This window comes from Podarcis gaigeae, assembly GCF_964106915.1.
Source record: "Podarcis gaigeae genome assembly, chromosome: 5".
Classification (NCBI taxonomy): Eukaryota; Metazoa; Chordata; class Lepidosauria; order Squamata; family Lacertidae; genus Podarcis; species Podarcis gaigeae.
The window spans coordinates 32,629,389-32,645,242 of NC_139681.1; the positions used below are offsets into that span (position 1 = coordinate 32,629,389).

Here is a 15,854-nt window from a genome sequence, read left to right on the forward strand (position 1 = left end):
CCCTCCACCCACCCACAGTGGGATATGAAACACCTAGCAGTCAAGTACAACATTCCTAGAATGGACATGCTATGGGATGCTTTGTACCAACCAGGAGAAAACATAACTGTTTCCTCCTGAGCTGGGACAAACTTCCTCTGCGTGTGACTAGATTTGGGCGTGGCCTAATCTGGGTAGGGGAGCACATGTTCTTCTTTTGCTCCTTCTTCTCCGTTTCGTTTTTCTACATGTTAGCAGAACATGTCACTGCATGCACACAGAAGCTTATACCAAGAACAAGCTTAGTTGGTCTCTAAGGTGCTACTAGACAATTTTTTATTTTTTATTTATTTATTTTGACTGTGTCAGACCAACACGGCTACCTACCTGAATCTCTTATAGGTTAGTTCCACATGTATATATACTTTTGTACCCTAAGTCTGCCTTCAGGGATCCAACTGTGAACTGAATGAATGTGAGTAAATTACTTTTATATAGACTTTAATAAGATTGTCTATTCTTTTAAAGAGGGACAATAAGGGATCTTACCAGGAATCTTATATAGAGAGGTTCAGACGAACCTGCAATAAGCAAACCGCTGTGCGTTTAAAGGGGAATGTTTAAACTCTGCTAAGACACAGAACTTGCTAACACAAGATAGATAGGATATCATTAAACAATATATCCTCTCCTGCCTCCCTGAACATTCCCACACCCACTGCCAAGGAAACAGAGAAAACACTGTGGCAGTTTACCTGGCCATCCTCTCTGCAATACAGCAAGGGAGGGATTGTCAACCTCATTGTCTCAGCAACAGGAGCATATTTCATACTGCCTCACACATTTTGTGTGAAAGTGATCTTTCACAGGACACTACAAAAAGGCCAGCAAGATATGATCCCACTCCTCCCCACTCCTTCAGCAAGAATATCTAAGTTCTTTTTAGCACATGTCCTAGATTTAGATAACAATCTTAATTTTTAAAAAGGCCAATTACTTTTCCGGCACATACGAGCTTAAGATTGCTTCACTACTCCACCAAATTACTGAAAACAAGACAGAAAGACATCCAGAGGCAGACAGGCAGACTGCCTTATAGCTCCTTATAGCAGCCTCTTAACAATAGTTCTGTGACAAGGCATGGTTTGGAGCCGGGTTAGGAACACAAAGGCTGATCCCGTCAGACAGCTGGCAGCACACCCTCCATAATAGAAACGTCTCAGTGCCTGCAGAAGTGTAATTTTAGAGTTCTACTCAACATCCAGGGCTTAATTTGAGCCAGACCTCAGTCCTGATACCTATTTACTAACGTCAAGACTAGCCGAGGCATGCATGAACCAACCTAAGGGCTTCTGAAGATGCAGGCTGCATTCCCACCTCACACATCTAGGGTGTGGTAGGGCTTGCAGATGAGGCAGAGGGAGCGCCATAAAAGCCCAAACTCCTCTTTTCAAAAATTAGACCTCGTACATGCCAAACACAAACAAAAGAAAACAGCAGGCCCGTAGACGTCGTTCAGGAAACTTCGGTTCTCCAGTTACCTCATCCTTTTTTCTACCAGATCAGAGGTGATAAGAGGGTTGCGGCGCTCATCTCGCTTTCAGGCTGAGGGAGGCGGCATTTGTCCACAGACAGTTTTCCGGGTCATGTGGCCAACATGACTAAACCGCTTCTGGTGCAACAGAACACTGTGATGGAAGCCATAGTGGTACCTATTTATCTACTTGCACTGGTGTGCTTTCAAACTGCTAGGTTGGCAGGAACTGGGACAGAGCAACCAGAGCTCACTCCATTGCAGGGATTTGAACCACCAACCTTCTGATTGGCAAGTCCAGGAGGCTCAGTGGTTTAGACCACAGTGACACCCGCATCCCAGTGTAAGTGGCTTCCACAAGGAAGCCGCAGAAAGAATGTAGCTTGTCAAGAAAGACGTGGACTTGAAAAAGATGAAAACCACTATCCTACTATATCACATGCATCAAGTGTTTGCTGGGGTAGGTCCATTGTCCTACACACATGGTTTTTCCCCCTCCCATACAAAAGGTAAGCCAATGGTTTGAGCAATACAAGAGAGAGTAGAAAGAAAACTGCTTCAAACATCTTTGATGAAGATGGGGCAAGTTTCTAGCCCACAAAAACCTTGGGGTCACATCCGTACCACACATGTGAAGCACGTCGCTTCCCCCAAAGAATCCTGGGATCTGTGGTTTACCCCCTCAGAGAACTACAATCCCCAGCACTCTTCATAAACTGCAGTTCCCAGGATTCCTTGGGGGAAGCCATGGTGTGGATATGATTTGTATATAATACAGTAAACCAGCTGCAGCTATAAGGTTGCTTTTGCTACAGCAGACCAATGAAGCCACTCCCAGGACACAAACCCATTTCAAACCTTCCCATACCCTCATTCTGAAGGTTTCAAACAGGCTCATGGGCTGCACATGGCTGTGCAAAATGTTCTGATGCCCTCCGAGCTAACTAACAGCACAATCCTATAACAACATATTCAGATATAAGTTCCATTGAGTTCAATGGGGGCTTACTCCTGGGATACACGATTGCAGCCTAATAATAATATTTTATTTATTTATACTCCACCCTTCCCAGTTCAGAAAACCGGGCTCAGGGCAGCTAACAACAAATTTAAAACACTTAATTGTAATACAACATAGAAGCAGCATAAAATACAGCATAAAAGCATGAATGGCAATAACATTCAAAGTTCAAAAATCAATTTGGGGGAAATCCATCCAATAAACATTAGATAGTCACCAGGGCTAGCTGGCTGAATTAGTCCTACGTGGGCCAGCGAGGAGGCCAGGGGAGAATTAGCTGTGGGGTCCCAGAGCGAGTAATCTTCATAAAAGGGGAGGGGGGGAGAAAGGGAAAATAAAAGATCAGGCTGAATTCAAATTAAAGGCCAGGTGGAATAGCTCTGTCTTATAGGCCCGTAGGGCCCTAGTCTCATGGGACAGAGCATTCCACCAGGTTGGAGCCATCACTGAAAAGGACCTGGCCCTAAGTCCATCCCTTAAAACATTCGGCATATAAAAGGGAGAAAACAGAATTATTGTTTCATGAGGCAATAGGTTTATTAGAGTGGAAAAATTGGGAAAGGACAGGAAGTCAAACTTATTTACTAAATATATTGCAGGAGGACTTATATTCTTTTGTTGGGTTTTCATTTTGATATAACTGACTTATGTAAAATAAGGAAGATATGTATTTGATGCACAGATGCAAGTATGAACAATCAAGCATTTAAAAAACAAATAAACCATTCAGCATAACATCACACAAGGCCTTTCCTTCCCCTTTCCACCACAAAGTGCCTTTAGCCTCTGCCAGGGAAACAATGGGTTCCCCACCCCCATTTGCTATAGTATACTGTCTTGAAAACCGTTAGGCTTACAAACAAGCCATGGGAGGCACAAATAGACTTGGGAGACTGCCAAAGAAACTTGCTGCATGGGAGTTTTCCAAATCTGGCACAAGAAGAAATAAAACTATGGCTTTAATTCTAAGCGCACTTGGAAACGCATTCCACTGTCAGCAGCATTCACTTCCAGATCAGCATGCTAGTCCTTAAGAAAAAAGAAAAGAAAAACAGAGATAGCGAGGACGCACCACATACTGCGCACCTAGGGTCTCAATGACATTTTTTATTGTCCACAAGTTCCAAATTAGAATTCTCAGAATCCTAACTTTAAAAACAATAACAGAAAAGGGGGGGGTAGTCCCTCCTTGATTACAGAGAGAATAATTTTCCATTCCACAGATAAGCCCAACATTCATAACTTCCTGTTGGTCATATATCAGGGTTTTTATCTAGGTAATACACTGAACAACCTAAAGCTGTATATAAACATTACGTATTGATCTGCTTGCTTTCTTCCTTTTTTAAAAGTCTAGCTAATACATTGAACAACCTAAAGCTGTATATAAACGATATGTATTGATCTGCTTGCTTTCTTTCTTTTTTAAAAGTCAATCTCCAGTTTGTGAAAGATTACTTTTGTTTCATATAGCTTAAAAAAAAGGCACATTGGTGCAGAAAGGTAGCAAATTTTGTATGTTTCCAATGTGCTCAATGCTCAAAGCAAATTGCATTTCAACAACATCAAGACAACATGCAACACCCAAGAATGTAAGGCACCTTCCACAAACCTGAGAATTAAAATAGAAAATCCAAGGGCTAAGCACCTGACATTTCTGATTTGCTTTTATAGATATATAAACAAACAAACCTACTAAGTAGCCACAGAAATCAGTAAGTGAGGAGCTGAGATGAAGAGGGACCTGTTTAAACGAGGCAAGCAAAACAGGTATCAAAGATTTCTACATCCATGGAAGAACTGACCCTTTTTCCATCCCAGAGTGTGGGAGGAAAGGGTTTCGAACCATAAAAGAGAACAGCAGAGAGGAGAAAATTCCGAAGGTACCTGACTTGAGGAATCAAGGGAGCGCATCCAGTATCCTTTTCCTGGTGCACTGAAGAACAACAATAAATAAATACATAAACTTCGGCGATTCAAACGATGCCGCCCAACTTTCTCGGGAGCGATTTAAAAGGGAGCTTCTTCCCTCCTTTCTCTCTGCAAATTCTCAGGACGTTCCATCAAAGGCTTTGCTGCTGCTGTCGCCGCTGCTACTTTGGTGGCTAAGCAGTTAAAACCATCTCTGGGGGTGGGGGGGGGGGCAAAACAATTGCTGCAGCAGAGTCTTCTCAGCCGAAGCCGAGAGACTGTAGCACTTTTGTTTTCGAGAGATCAAAAATCCTATCCCGTTTGCCAATGAAAACAGGGGCCGGCAGAATCAGCACACTCTGAGCAGAACAGCCTCGGCTGTCTGTGCGCTGGAGGGTGTGGGGGGTGGGCTTTATATAAAAAGAGGGCCAGCTCAGTGGGCTTCTCTGCCAATGAAAAGCTTGGGATTCCTGGCAACCAAAGCCACAAGGCACTTGGAGACCACAGGCCATAGAGACTGCCAAGACAGGACAAGGTTTCGTACAGAAGATGAGGAAAGCGCAGATTTCTCGGCTCAGGAATCGAACCGCTAGACGGGCTTCTTCTGCACCTTTGAGAAACACCACCATCTCCCCTGACAGGGATGCTTTTCTAGATGTAGCTTTCTGCCATCATTCGCTTTTCGCGTTTATTCTCCTTTTCAGGAGATGTCTCAGCAACCACCAATCCAGGAGGAAAAGCAGAATCCGTAAAACAAGGAATCGACTGATGGTTGTTCTTTCCTTGAAATGCTCCAACACTCTCAAGGTAATTACTAAAATATTTTATTCCCACCCAACTATCAGTATATAAAATTAAACAGGCAGGGACTGGCATACAATCACATAAGAATGTGTCATTATCTACCGGCTGGCTTTACAGGGGCTGCATACTGATGTCTATGGTTTTCATTGTGTTTTTCAAAAGCATAGGCAGCCTTGAGTATTTGGAGAAGTGAGGAGAATTAATAAAAGCTTCTCTCTTTGAAAAGGGAGGTGCTAATGGAAAATAGCCTACGTGCAACTGCACTTGATTGCATTCATTCAGCTTCATCCTAGCCAATAACTTTTCTACATATCCCTTATCACTTCTGCTACTGTTTAAAAATCTAAATTACAATCTGCTTGGAGCAAAGACTCAAGACTCATTTCTTATGGTGTAGGTCGGTGGAAGAACCAGAAATTGCTTGATTTAGTATTAACCACTCTCCTGGCAGGTAATATGAGGTCCATTAGTCTTAACATGCAACAATACTTCAAGTCAATTTTTAAAATATATCCATCTTATTGCACTGAACTGCTAATCATTTCCGCAGTGAACAAGGTCCTGAGATGGCTGGCACAATGTTGACTCAGCAGTTTCATAAGGAACTGTTAGCTCCTCTCTGGCAAGATGTCAGTGTTCCAAATGTGCATCACTTTGCAGGAGAGATGCACCCGTTCTCCTTTCGCGATACCTGGAAGCACGTCAGTTGCGCATCCCTTTCCCACTATTTCGCCGAATGCATGAAGCAGCCCCAAGGTTATTACTCCTCGTGTCTCATCCACCATCCATTTTCACCTGCAGTCTGCAGTTTTGCCCCACCCAAAAAAAACTAAAACAGAGAGCAGCACCATAGCACAAGGGAAGAAAAGCAAAAGCTTCCAGGTCCAACTAATATAAATATATAAGTTCAGTTTCAGGTTTCTCTTCAGATTCAGCTGCAGACATCAGAACAGAAACAGAGAGAAGGTACACACACACACACACCAGACCCAGCAAAACAGATCTTGCCCTGCCTAAGGAGGCCCACCACACATCCAAATACTCCCAATGTCATAGCCTTTTGCTTTGGTGTTTCTTTTGCAGAGTCAGCCCAATACATTTTCCTACCTGAGGCAGAAATTCAAAGTGCCCTCCCCCAGTCAAGGTGTGCCGTACTCACATTTTGGCCCCCAAAATGGAAAAAAAATATCTCACAGGCATCTCACCTTGGGAGTGAAACAACAACAATCAAAACAGTAATTTGCTACTATTTCATGACACCCAAAATCAGCTTCATGAGGCAGTGGCCTCACTCTGCCTAATAGTAGGGCCAGCTCTGCTAGTAAACAGTTGTGACGTTTTTCACTATTGGCTTCTAAAACATTTCTGTGGAAAACTGTTTAACGTCTGCAGCTAGCTCAGTCGTAGAGTCGATTATTTGTAAGCAGGTGATCGCAGGTTCAGTCCCTGGCAACTCCAGGTAGGGCTACGAAATATCTTTGCCCACCCTAACATTATCACATCCCTCACCTTTCAGAGTCTCTCTCTACGGTCAGCAAGTTTCATCTGAGAAAGCATTGGATTAAGTGGCAACCATGCATAAATGAGACACGCTCTTTAAATATTATGCTTCCTCCTACTACGATGCTGCCAACCTGCACTGGAGCTGCCAAGGAGAAGCCAAATATTTATAGGAGGCCACTGAGCCAAAGGAAAAGTAGTGAAAAGGCATTCAGCCCAATAAACATCAGGAGGAATGTAAAGGGAACCCAGGCAGTGCCCGAAAATGGTAACGTTTGAAGGCCTGGAAAGCTGTTAATACAATGCTCATGCTATGGATGTTAAGATACTAGCCAAACTACACTGGCTCCTTACAAGCTGGCATGAGGAATTCATTTTACTTTGGCTTGGCCCAGGAACTCCTTACTGGCCACGCTGCTGAGGGTGCTGTGGCCTGGGTTTGCTTTCAATAGGCTCAAGCATACGTCACTCTGAGCACCAAGAAAACTAAAAGGCATGGCATAAGAAATCAGAAAATTTCCCCTGCAAGGAATGTGTGGTGGAGATTTACAAAGGTCCTTTCAAACAGATAAAATGGGCAAGACACAGCAGGCCAACAAAGGAAGAGAGCTAAAAGTTCACATTATATTGCCCCCCCCCTTTTTAAGGCAAAATTCAAAGCTAAGCAGAATTTTGCAACAATCGCGGGTGGGGGGGGATACTTTCCTGTTGTTGCCAATTCTGCCCAGAGAATGGATTTACAGTATTTTCATTTTATTTTCTCTTCTCACCCCCCCCCCCACTTCTTCAAATGAGGACTGTTGCCAAGCTGTTTCCAAGTGGTGGAGATTTCCTTTCACAGATCTTTGTTGTTAACTCTTGCTGCCACAATGCTATTTGTGAAACCCGAGAGCTCAAGAGGAAAGGGGGAAACAGCTCAGCATTAACTTTCCTAAGGAAAGGAAGCCTGCAAGAGTTCTGTTCCGTGGTGAGAGAGACGCTTGGGCTCTGAAAAACAATGTTTGTAAGGAAACCACACAAATTTGCCGTACCGGCACCAACAGCAACCTAATATGGGACAATCCTCTGCATTGGTAACCATTTTAACTTCGGTAAAGGTCAAGTAGCCCCAGGCCTCCATTAAGTCCCCTGAGTGAATGGGTTTTGGGATTTTAAAAAGCCTGCTTGTTTAAAAAGTTTTAAAAGATGGTTGAAAAAAAGATAATGCAAATGGGGGGGGGGGTTTCCTGCCAAAATCTCTGCCACTGGCCTTTCTCCTTCAAGCAGTGCAAGTTGTTTGATGTTGTCATAAATGTGCCATCTTCCAAATAAGTAGCTGTCTTAGTTGTTTGCCACAAAAAATAAAACAACTGAGATTTGTGGCACCTTAACACATTTATTGTAGCATATGCTTTCATGCACCAAGGTCCAAGTGTACCCTGATGCACAAATGCTTATGCCGTAATAAATCTGCTCCGTCTTTAAGGTGCCACAAGCCTTTTTGTTGACATAAATAAGATCAGAAACACTATTTTTACTTTCAGGTGCCTCTGGCATGGTACATGCCATTAGGTTCTCTGTGACTCATAGGGATGCAAGCTGATATATGAATGAGCACATCTAAGAATGGTTGGTAGAGGGACGCGGGTGGCGCTGTTCAGCAACATCTAGAAGGTCAGTGGGTTCCCACCACTTTTCATCCACAATCATTTGCTGTTTTCCTTCCACACCTAAAGCTCATTTCTAAACCACTTCATATTTTAAAAAAACTCTAAATGGTGCACAGCAAAGCCATCAATATGAACCACAAAAGTCAACAGCTACTTTAATACTAGATCTATACCTTTTAATCATTGCTGTATTATTTTATTCATTACCATCGCATTTAACACCAGGACAGCTCGGTTCTATTTTTATTTATAGCATATCAAAAACTTCAATAAGTTGTCAAATGGGGACCTCTTCTGGCAAAGTAAGGCATTCCCACACAAACTGCTTCCTTTAAACCAGAGCTTACCAAACCTCTCTCACCACCAAAGGAACACAAGCGAACAGCAAAGAACCTGCACAAGCAACGCTCACACCAAACCCTACATATAGTAAGTAAAATAGAAACATCGCCACCCAACCCCACCCATCTTTCCCCTTTTCTTCCTAATGTCTCAACAAATGAAACTGATTTGTAAAAATGTTACAGGGGAAGAAAAAACACGAGAGAGAGATATTGTACACTTTTGTAAATCAACAAAATCTTTAATAAAACAAAAAAACCAGAGCTTGCTCCTACCAGGGCTGGAAAGTAAAACTTAATTACTGTTTCATAAAACTTAATTACTGTTTCGCAAAATGACACATGTTTAAAAAGAGTACTGTATCACCAACATGAAAAGTTCAGAAAGCTCTGTTTGAAACTACTGTATTGGGAAAGGTTTTACAGAAATTTTACCCATTTACACGTGGTGGGCAGTTCAACAACAGAAGGCAAATTTACAAATGACATATTCCTAAGATCTGGAACGTGGAGCAGGGCTCAGGTACTACTTCACACCACTGACCCACATCAAACACTTTTCAAAACATGTGTAAGCACTACAAGTTGTGGGGTGTTTTCCCCCTACAATACACAGGGCTATCAGCTGATTAACTACCTCCTCTTGCTTGGATACATCTGCATATTATTAAAACTACAGGAGAGTTGCCTTTTTGAGATACTGAAGGAAGTGCAAGAAAGCTTTGGTATATAAAATTGCAAGTTGCCATTCACAATCCTCCTCTTCTATAAGCTAAATGCATGCAATTGCACTTGTTCATTTTCAGACTCTTTGCCTCTGTCTCCACATTGCAAGCAACCCCCCCCCCTTTTTGCTTAAGTTTATCTGTAAAGAATGTAATGTATGTATGGCAATTTTATATAAAGCAAACATAATATGTCGTTAGAAGGAAATGCTACCTTCAAATTCTTAATTTGTATCCCCATTGAAGTTGGTCCTCAGCAAACAGCTATAAAAGCTTGCAGCCTTAACAACACAGGTCTTGTGTTTGTTTACTGAGCCCTTGTGCAACGCGAGGCATGCAGACTGGAAATTAATTCCAAAACTCTTCTCTAGACTTTGAAACTATGTGCAAAATGCCTGCCACTAGACAATGCACCGTGAAGATCATATATGGACCTACCTGCTTCAGACACCAGTCTTAATGCCTTGTGCATTTTAATTTGCTTCCAGGACATTTGCTTATGCTCCCACTTTCAGACTTATACCTCAGATATGCATCCACAGTGAATGGGAGGGAGAGCTGGACTCTCCCTACGGATGTGCCTGTCCAACACTCTTCCTTGGATAAAACTTACAGGCTGCAGACTCATCAGATGCCAGCATGAATGAATGCAAGAACAAAATAATTGCAACCTGTACTTTTCTACTAGAAAAAAAAAAGGTTCTGGTACTGCGTACCCTTGAGTATCCCCACAGAGAGAGAGAGAAAAGCAGTGGTTGTAACTGCATAATAAGAACACAAGATTTTAAAAGATGCATGGATAAGAATTGTACATAACAATTGGTGACGGGGTTCTGTGGCTTTTTTTGTGAAAAAGCAACAAATAAAAGAAGTCTAATGATCCACTCTGGACCATTCTGGATTTGTTTGCAGAGCACAAACACTCAAGAAGAAACCCTAGTAATTCTCTATCAACAAAAACAAATTTCTAGAACAAAACTGTCATCAACAGGGCAATCCTATACATGCCTATTCAAAAGTAAGCCTACACTGAAATTTAAGGAGAATTATTCTCTGGTAACTGTTATAGGTCTAAAGCCGAAATTGTTTCTAATATTTTGTTAGGAGCCACCCAGGGTGGCTGGGGCAACCCAGTCAGATGGACTTACTTACTTACTACCACTACTACTAACATACAGGCATGCAAAGGCTCCATAACCCAGTCTAAGCAAGGGCAAGAGATTAGTAGCTCCACATTTGGAGCGCCAAAACACCAGAAGCCCAGCTGCTCTCTAGGATACCCTTGCAAGCTTGTGACTGCTGTCTTTTATGCACAGGTGTAGCTAAGCATACAAGGATTTCTGCTTCAGAAAGCAATGAGTAGAACAAACAACAGACAGTTTGCCAGACCAGCGGAGAGCACCCACTTGATTATGCCATTGATGCACTATCCGCATGACAAGAGAGGCACTCTTAGGTGGGGATAATGCTGAATTTGAACACCCACAGATGCAAGGCCAGTAAAATATAAACTGTATGCTACAACAACAACAAAAAGACACATTCCAACCACAGCCAAAAAATGGGAGAAGCTTTGAGAGGATTGTGAAGGGGTGACATTACAGCCTCTTTAAGAAGAACATAATAAGCAATCTTCTATCAAAGCCAGTGCAGTATTGTCTAATATTCTGACTGGCAGTGGCTCTCCATGGACAGAAAAGGCCTCTTGTCAAATGTCTTTCCAAGTATGTTTTCTGCCTGAGATCTGAGTCCTTCCCTTTCAACAGATAAAATTAACACAGAGGTATAGGTCACCAGGCACACAGCAGCAACAATGTGCGTTCATCAAAAATATGTTGTTGCTTTTTTTAAAAAGTCTATGATAATAAAAGACAAGTGTTTGCACATTACACTAAGCCATTCAGTACGGTTTAGTAAACTAACTTGTGCACACAGTCCAAGCACTGCTGCTTTCCTCCACCTTGCACAAGCAAGTAAACAAACCACAATGGAGATAGTTGAGCTGCATAGCCCGGTATTCAAATCCAGAATCTTGGTTTGTTTCACCCTATTAAACCACAATGAAGCACAACCATAATCCTGGGCTTGGACATCATGCTAAGCCATGGGTAAGCAAACGAAGACCCGGGAGCCGGAGCCGGCCCAATCAGCGTGTTTTTACATGAGTAGAATGTATGCTTTTATTTAAAATGCATCTCTGGGTTATTTGTTGGGCCTGCCTGGTGTTTTTACATGAGTAGAATATGCGCTTTTATTTAAAATGCATCTCTGGGTTATTTGTGTGGCATAGGAATTCGTTCATTCCCCCCCTCCAAAAAAATTATAGTCTGGCCCCTCACAAGGTCTGAGGGACAGTGGACTGGCCCCCTGCTGAAAATGTTTGCTGATCCCTGTGGTAAGCTATCCCCATCATGGTTTGTTTACACATTTGTGCAAAGACAGGAGCAAAGCAGGAGTTCTCAGGACACAGCCTATGCACATTATGGCTTACTAAACCATATTTATGGGGTCCCCAACATGATGCCCTCGGGCACAATGGCACCCTTGAAGACATTCTGGTGCCCTGGTGCACACAAAGCTTCTGGTGCACACAAAGCTTCTGCACACTCTATTGCTTGTCCTCCGCACTTCCTGGTGAAGGGGCAAGGGTTACCTTTCTTCTTGTGAAGCACATAGAGATGAAAGCAAGCATGGGAAGAGTGGTCCCCTTTCCCACTTCCTCTTTCAGCTCTATATGCTTCTCAAGGCCCAGAGCGGCACCTGAGCAGAAACTGGAGCAACTAAGAAGGGCAGGAGAGAAAGGGTTTGAGCGGCTGGGGGGGAGGAAAACAGTGATCGGAGGGGAAGCAAAGAAGACCAAGCTGGGTGTTGCAGGAGTCAAGAGGGAGACAGTGCCAGAGAGGGGAAAGAGGGAATGCCAGAGAACTAAGGCAGGTGCAATTTACACAGTAAATTGAATAATATTGAAATGGAATAATCTCCCCATGGATCCTGCCTCCCCTCCATCCCCACCAAACCATCCTGAAATCACATCTCCATTGAATGACCTGCAAAAACATGGCCTTGATACATGAATCCTTTTGATCCTCATAACTTTTTTTTTTACAAGGGATCCACTCAAAACCTCTGTTAAATCATAGGTCTCTTCTATTGTCTACGGATGACTTCTGTGATTTGTTGATGGTGTTGCTGCCATCTTATGTCATAAATATCCAGGAGGACCAATGGTTTCTTTCCCTGTTAATAGCAGGCACAGGATCTACAACGCCTTACTACCATTGTAAACTTTCATTTTGTAGTGTGCTTTTTGGAGTCTCCTTGTAAAGTTATGCGAATTCAAGAGGATTTGTTTTTAATTCCACAGGATCCTACTTTTACCTGGACCCCAGTTGTACCCACACCTTTCCCTACCTATGCAAAGGAAATCTCTTTTTCTCTGTAGGGGGAACATGGCGGGGGTGGAAGAGAGAAGCAACCAGAGGGAATATTGCCCATGAGACTCTCTCAAAACTCCCAAGGTGCCCACAGGCTCCAAAAGGCTGGCGGATGCTGGCTTAGCATTATGTGCAAACACTGCCAGTGGCTGGGAAGAGGGGAAGTGTTCAGAAAGACTGGTCCACAACAATTGCAGTAGGAGCTCTATAAGGAGAAGCAGGCGCTGCTGTGAGAAAATTCACTTAGAAAGGAGCGACAGTGACATGTCAGGGGATGGAGGGTGGGCAATACATCACAGGTCTGGATGCACCCATTTATACTGTATTTAAGTAAAAGCAGAAGCCATGCCATGGAAACCAGCAGCAGCCTGTGCTGACTCAGTAAGGGTTTTCTATTATGATCGTGTCCATTTGTATCTTGCAGCATAGCAAGTGAGGTGAAGCAAAGAAATTACAGTTGCATTTGGAGAAGACTCATGCAGTAAGCACACTATGTGGTTTGGTACATGGCCAAGTCTAGCAGGGAAAGCCTTGAAAATGCTAAATATCGCTCCCAGTCAGTGCAGGCCTTCTAACTCCCAAGGCAAAGCAAACCTATTTCCTTCCTAATGGAAGGAACTGCCTCCTCTGGTTGCAAGGCTTTTGTGCTAGACTAAAGAGTCCTGATTCCATCAGGGATCCCACGGGGAGATGTGGAATGTTTTCTTCTTTTTTCCCTGAGGGTATTTTTGGGAAGATATACTGTATATATTTTTAGGGTAAAGGCTGAAGAGTCAAAATGAAAGCAAATGAAGCAGAGAAGGCTCAATTTTCTAGGAAGGTGGGTCCCCCCCCCAGTTAGCAACATTGTGGATGATCAGGCTGTTGCAGAGAAATAAGACAGCCCCATTGACTGTGTGAACAAAGAAGTGCTTAAAACAGTAGGCATGAGGCAAGAGATCAGAACAGAACAGGGTGGCATTCCACTAAGTTTCACTAAGAATAGGCCCACTGAAATAAATGAACACAGCTAAGTTAGGTTGATTAATTTCAGTAGGTCTACTCTGAGTAAAAACAACAATAATACATGTGTGAATTCTTTTAGCCATGCACTAAGCACCACTTAACACACTTTAAAACTGATCCTAAACACACATACAAAAAACCCCCAGATCCTACTGAGATTCACATTAGTTATTTCTAGATGATGGCCACAAACTAACGCAAGAGGGCTGTATGTAAGAGTGCGCCTAGGTTTTGAACACAGGACCTTTCGCTCTGTGTCTCTTACAAAGTGAGGCTCATACCGTCTATGAAGCCTTTCCCAACCTGGTGTCCTCCAGATGTTCTGGACCACAACTCCCATCACCCCTGACCACTGACCCCACTGGCTGTGGCTGATGGGAACTGGTACTCCAAGGTATCTGGAGAGGTCAGGATGGAGATGACTGCCTTAGAGACCCACACAGAGAATTGCACCCACACCTTCCCCTACCTATGCAAAGGAAACCGTGGAACAATGCCTAATTTAACAATGCCTTTTGGTCTCCGACCAGGAATGGGGTGTTTTGGTGTTCTTTTTTAAAGGAAAAATATTGGATCGCACACATGCTGCCCATTCAGAGTATGCATGCATGCAATAGGACACGAACCCAATTCAGTCCCACTGAAGGAAACTTACTTCCAAGTAAACATGTATGGACCAGCCTGCTGTGAGGCTGCAACCCCAAACCCCTCTTCCTAGGAAGCCAGCTGCAATGAGCCCCGTGGGGTTTACTTACGAGTAGGCATGAAGCGCGCCGGGATGCCAACGCGAGGTTCCCTTCGCCAAGCCAGCGAGCGTCTCGCATCCAAGAAAGTCTGCAGGGGCGACGGCTGAGATCTTGCCCTTCAGCCCCGACAGCTGCCCTCGCCAGGGCAGGCCTCCGATCCCCGGCGGGCTGCGGGAGTCACGAGAGCTGGGGAACTCAAGGCGGCCCCTGTTGCCTCACCTCCTTCCCGGTGGCTCTTAGCGGTAAACCGGTGCATGGAGACGAGACTCAGGCAGCAGCGGAGGCAGCAGCACTTCCTGCCAGCTCGCCAGGAGACGCGGAGAGCGAGGGCGGCGGGACGGACCCAAAAGGCGGAGCACCAAAGGAGGGGACTCACTCACCGGAGGGACGGCATCCCCTGTCGGCTCTGGAGAGAGGAGCTGCGCCGAGGGGCGCCGCCTGGGCCAGCCTTTTGTTCCTCCTCCTCCTCCTCCCCAGAGCCCGGGGCGCATCCACTGCCGCGCGCTCCTCCCAAAACAAGGAGCCGGGCGGAGTTCCTGCCTCTTGCCCTAGCTCCAGGTTCCGATCGCCGCTTCTTCTCCAGCGGACGGAACCCCCTCAGGCTCACCGGCCGCCCTCGCTTGGCTACAAATGTGCGCACAAAAGCGCCGGCGGCGGAGGGAGGGACATGCGCAGCCGGCTGCGCTTTCCCAGCTGCTGCAGCTGTTTCCCGGCGCAGACAGATGGCTCTTTTCAGCTACTGCTCTTGCGCCCGTCCCAGGAAAAAGCAGCACTCGGAACCGCCCCTCCTTTCCTCTTTCTTTCTTTCTTTCTTTCTTTCTTTCTTTCTTTCTTTCTTTCTTTCTTTCTTTGCACACACCTCATTATGCAGAACTCAAACCTAAAGCTCAGTGCATGTTTTGAACCGCCGAAGGATGGACGTGGCTTCAGAAACTTGGGTGTGCAGATTTACTCGTTTGCCAGAAAGCATGTTGTTGTTTGTTGTTGTTTAGTCGTGTCCGGCTCTTCGTGACCCCATGGACCAGAGCATGCCAGGCACTCCTGTCTTCCACTGCCTCATGGTCAAACTCATGCTGGTAACTTCCAGAACACTGTCCAGCCATCTCGTCCTCTGTTGTCCCCTTCTCCTTGTGCCCTCCATCTTTCCCAACATCAGGGTCTTTTCCAGGGAGTCTTATCTTCTCATGAGATGGCCAAAGTATTGG

General features: G+C 44.4%; 1 protein-coding gene and 1 long non-coding RNA gene across 5 annotated transcripts in view; one reads left to right on the forward strand and one right to left on the reverse strand.

Moving 5' to 3' along the window:
* Positions 1–15,382, reverse strand: part of PALD1 (phosphatase domain containing paladin 1) — a 109,303-nt gene extending 93,921 nt beyond the window's left edge. The window contains exon 1 of one of the 4 annotated variants that reach the window (XM_083740689.1): positions 14,659–15,382. Coding sequence is in view for 1 of the 4 variants with exons in the window: in XM_083740687.1 (XP_083596813.1) it covers positions 3,392–3,402 (11 nt within the window). In the remaining 3 variants the exon portion in view is untranslated. Of the gene's footprint in view, positions 1–3,391; positions 3,559–4,421; positions 5,085–6,758; positions 6,929–14,658 lie in introns of those variants that run through there. The other 3 variants (XM_083740690.1, XM_083740688.1, XM_083740687.1) reach the window with 3 other exon arrangements.
* On the forward strand, positions 5,146–10,348 carry LOC310845587. The gene is made up of 3 exons (XR_014564847.1): positions 5,146–5,252; positions 7,545–8,827; positions 9,953–10,348. It is a non-coding gene; the product is annotated as an uncharacterized lncRNA (long non-coding RNA).
* Positions 15,383–15,854: the final 472 nt, after the last annotated feature.